Here is a 3,925-nt window from a genome sequence, read left to right as displayed (position 1 = left end):
AACTCCACCCTTAAAGAGTGAGCATTATTCTTTGCTCCTACAATGAAAAAACTGTGTTCTTTGTTAAAGACATAATGTTTTGCGTGAGATGTGAACGATATAGTTGATTGCAAAAGTCCACCTTCTTCTGTACGATGCCAGAAAAGATTGAAACAAACTCCACCCTTTTAGTGTGGTTGAATTTTTGCTCTAAAGTCAAATTACATTCTTAAAGAGTGAGAATTGTTCTTTGCTTCTGCAATGGAAAATATGTTCTTTGTTAAAGACATAATTTTTTTGGTGAAATGTGAAAGATATATTTGATTTCAAAAGTTCACCTATCTTTTAGTATGATGCAAGAAACAATTGAAGCAAATTAACTCCATCCTTTTAGTGTGGTTGAATTTCTACTTTCAAATTAAATTACATTCTTAAAGAGTGAGAATCATTCTTTGCTCTTGCAACAAAAAAATTATATTCTTTGTTAAAGACATTTTTTTTTGTGCGAAATGTGAGATATTTCAACTCCACCATTCTTTTGTAGGATGCCATTAAAGATTGAAACAAACTCCACCTTTTAGTGTGGTTGAGTTTTTGCTCCAAAATTAAATTACATTCTTAAAGAGTGAAAATTGTTCTTTGCTCCTGAGGCGAAAAAAATTATGCTCTTTATTAAAGATATAATTTTTTGGGTGAAATGTGAAATATATATTTGATTTCAAAACTTCACTCTTCTTTTGTATGATGCCAGAAAAGATTGAAACAAACTCCACCTTTTAGTGTGGTTGAACTTTTGCTGTAAAATTAAATTACATTCTAAAAGAGTGAGAATTGTTCTTTGCTCCTGCAACAAAAAAAATTATGTTCTTTGTTAAAGACATATTTCTTTGCGCGAAATGTGAAAGATATATTTGTTTCAAAACTTCACCCTTCTTTTGTACAATTTAGAAAAGATTAAAACAAACTCCACAAGTGGTTGAATTTTTGCTTTAAAGTTAAATTACTTTCTTAAAGAGTGAAAATTGTTATTTGCTTATGCAACGAAAAAATTATGTTCTTTAACAAAGGACATAATTTTTGTGGCAAAATGTGAAAGATTTATTTGATTTCAAAAGTCCACCCTTCTCCTGTATGATGCTAGAAAAGATTGAAACAAACTCCACCCTTTTAGTATTGAATTTTTGCTTTAAAATTAAATTACATTCTTAAAGAGAGAGAATAGTACTTTGCTCCTACAACAAAAAAAAGAATTATGTTCTTTGTTAAAGACAATTTTTTGCAAAATGTAAAAGATATATTTGATTTCAAAATTTCACCCTTCTTCTGTACAATGCCAGAAAAGATTTAAACAAACTCCACCCTTTAGTGTGGTTGAATTTTTTGCTTTAAGGTTAAATTACATTCTTAAAGAGTGATAAGTGATTTTTGCTCTTGCAACGAAAAAATTATGTTCTTTGTTAAAGACATTTTTTTTGGGTGAAATGTGAAAGATATATTTGAATTCAAAACTCCACCATTCTTCTATACGATGCTAGAAAAGATGAAACAAACTCCACTCTTTTAGTGTGGTTGAATTTTTGCTTTAAAATTAAATTACATTCCTAAAGAGTGAGAATTGTTCTTTACTTCTGCAACGAAAAAATCATGTTCTTTGTTAACAATTTTTGAGGTGTTAAAGATGCATATTAGGGCTTCCCTTATGGGCAAGAAACCTACTCTCACTTATATATATAAGCTTAGGTCTCCATTCTCATACATAATATTCTAACACAAAACCTACCTCATATACGAGTGCATAAGGCATTTAGAGAGAGAAAGATCTTTGCTTATTTAATTGCTGCTCGTGGTTGAATCTTGTTCATATCAATGGCTTCTCAATGTTAGTATTTTTAGTGTGTGTATTATAGAAGACTTACACTTTGATTTGCTGAATCCTCTTCAAATTAACGTCCTACATAATTGCATTTGTTTGATTTTCTGGTGCACGGTTCCCAACCCATTTTATTCCGTAGTTTTGCATTCATGTCAAATTGTGATTATCGGGAATATAAGGTTGCCTACTTCTAAGTGAATGCGCGAAGTATTATCCTTTTTAAAAATTACTTTAGAATTTGTTTCGTTGCAATTAATTTGATTCAGATTTTTTAAAAATATCTGCAGTCATGAAAAATGAGAGAGAAATTAGCGAAGTTGATGACACTGCTGCCAAGACATCCGTTCCTATAGATGGTATTGTGGAAGAAATGACAACCAACATCGCACCAAAGCTACTCCATGTTTCGCCATTGCCAGCATCCTGCTGCATCTTCAGAGTTCCCCTCCAGATTCGGCAAAAAAACGCACAAGCATACGAACCTTACGTCATCTCAATCGGACCCTTTCACCGTGGCCGCGGTGGTGATCAATTCCGATTAATGGAAAATGTGAAGCGCTGGTACTTACAGTGCCTTCTTTCACATGCAAAAGAAACTTTGCCAGGCTTGATCAAAGGTGTCTCGGATTTGGACAAGCGCGCTCGTGATTGTTACGTAGAGCCATTGGGTCTCAACAAGGAAGACTTTGTTGAGATGATGGTACTCGACGGATGCTTTCTAATCGAACTATTTCGAAAAGGACCTTCCCACGATCTACAAGACGAGAAGGACCCCGTTTACTGTATGTCCGGCATTCGGCTATATCTTTACCATGACCTTCTCCTGCTAGAAAATCAGCTGCCATGGTTTGTTCTCGAGCGGTTATACAATTTAACTGCCGTGAAGAATACTACTAGCGAAGGAAATGCCTCCTCCCTCGCCGACCTTGTCCTCAAGTTCTTCAGAAAATACGTCGGGGACAATTGCATTTTAAACTCAAGTGTGAATCTCCGTCCTGAAATCCTGCACATACTCGATCTCATAAGAACCGCGATCATTGCCACTTCTAAAGACGACAGCACGGGGGAAGAGATGCCGAGGGTTCCAAACGTGACAACCCTGTCCGAAGCTGGCATTAAATTCGAAGCTGGCTTTAAATGCAAAGAAGGTCCTTCGGGTGGCATATTGAACATGAAGTTCGAAAAAGGGAAGTTCACTATGCCACAACTAGTAATCGACGAGCGGACAGGGCCGCTCCTCAGGAACCTCATCGCCTTCGAGCAATGCTACCCCAGCTGCCCCCACATGATAACGAGTTACGCCGTCCTGATGGATAATCTCATCAATTCGAGCAAGGACATCGACCTTCTTTGCGAGAGGAAAATACTGGTGAACTGGTTGAGCTCGGAAGACGCTGCAAAGTTCTTCAACGAACTGTACAACGACACAACGGTCGTGGGATCCTACTACGGGCAACTCTGCAACGATGTGAACGAGTATTATGAAAAAAACTGGAACAAGTGGATGGAAAAGCTGAAGCGCGAGCATTTTAATTCGCCGTGGGCGATTATTTCCTTGGTTGCGGCGTTTATTCTGCTGGCTCTCACAGTGTTGCAGACATATTATACAATTCATCCGTATTATTATCCTCCTAAGTAGTTATATTAATATGGATGTAAGTTAACAGAAATATTTGGTTTGTTATTTGTCTTGATTCTGTTTCGTTGCCAACGCTTAGGGCTTGGACATGAAATGGGCTTCTGCGTGCGTGTTAGAAACTTGAGCTACAAGTTTCGTCATTTGAAGTTTATTTTTGGACAACCATGTAGATAGAACTTAAGTGTGACGGCTTGATCACATGTCTTGTCCGACCACCAAATAAGATGTTGTCACGTTGTTATATCTTGTATTAGTTGTTGAAGATTTTGTTTATTATGATTGTTATCATAGTCAATGTTGGGTTTTATGTCTCCTTTGACAAATTGTATTTTTCTTCTCTTTTTAATAAAACTACCTCGCTGTCACTTTCCATAATAGCAATGTTGAAGTGAGATTGACTTTGTAGTTTTATCGGGAAAAAAAAAGATGTTGGC

The 3,925-nt window shown here is 36.2% G+C and overlaps 1 protein-coding gene across 1 annotated transcript; it reads left to right on the top strand.

The window, feature by feature from the left end:
* Nucleotides 1-1,747: 1,747 nt before the first annotated feature.
* Nucleotides 1,748-3,840, top strand: LOC125474094 (UPF0481 protein At3g47200-like). Its single transcript, XM_048577526.1, has 2 exons — nucleotides 1,748-1,858; nucleotides 2,140-3,840. The coding sequence occupies exons 1-2, from the start codon at nucleotides 1,846-1,848 to the stop codon at nucleotides 3,489-3,491; spliced, it is 1,365 nt and encodes a 454-aa protein (XP_048433483.1). The 5' UTR covers nucleotides 1,748-1,845; the 3' UTR covers nucleotides 3,492-3,840.
* Nucleotides 3,841-3,925: the final 85 nt, after the last annotated feature.

This window comes from the organism of the source record quoted next, unplaced genomic scaffold (assembly GCF_019419815.1).
Source record: "Pyrus x bretschneideri cultivar Hongxiangsu unplaced genomic scaffold, Pyrus_bretschneideri_v1 Contig12, whole genome shotgun sequence".
Lineage (NCBI taxonomy): Eukaryota > Viridiplantae > Streptophyta > Magnoliopsida > Rosales > Rosaceae > Pyrus > Pyrus x bretschneideri.
Note: the sequence above shows the minus strand (reverse complement) of the source record. Positions and strands in the feature narration are given on the sequence as shown.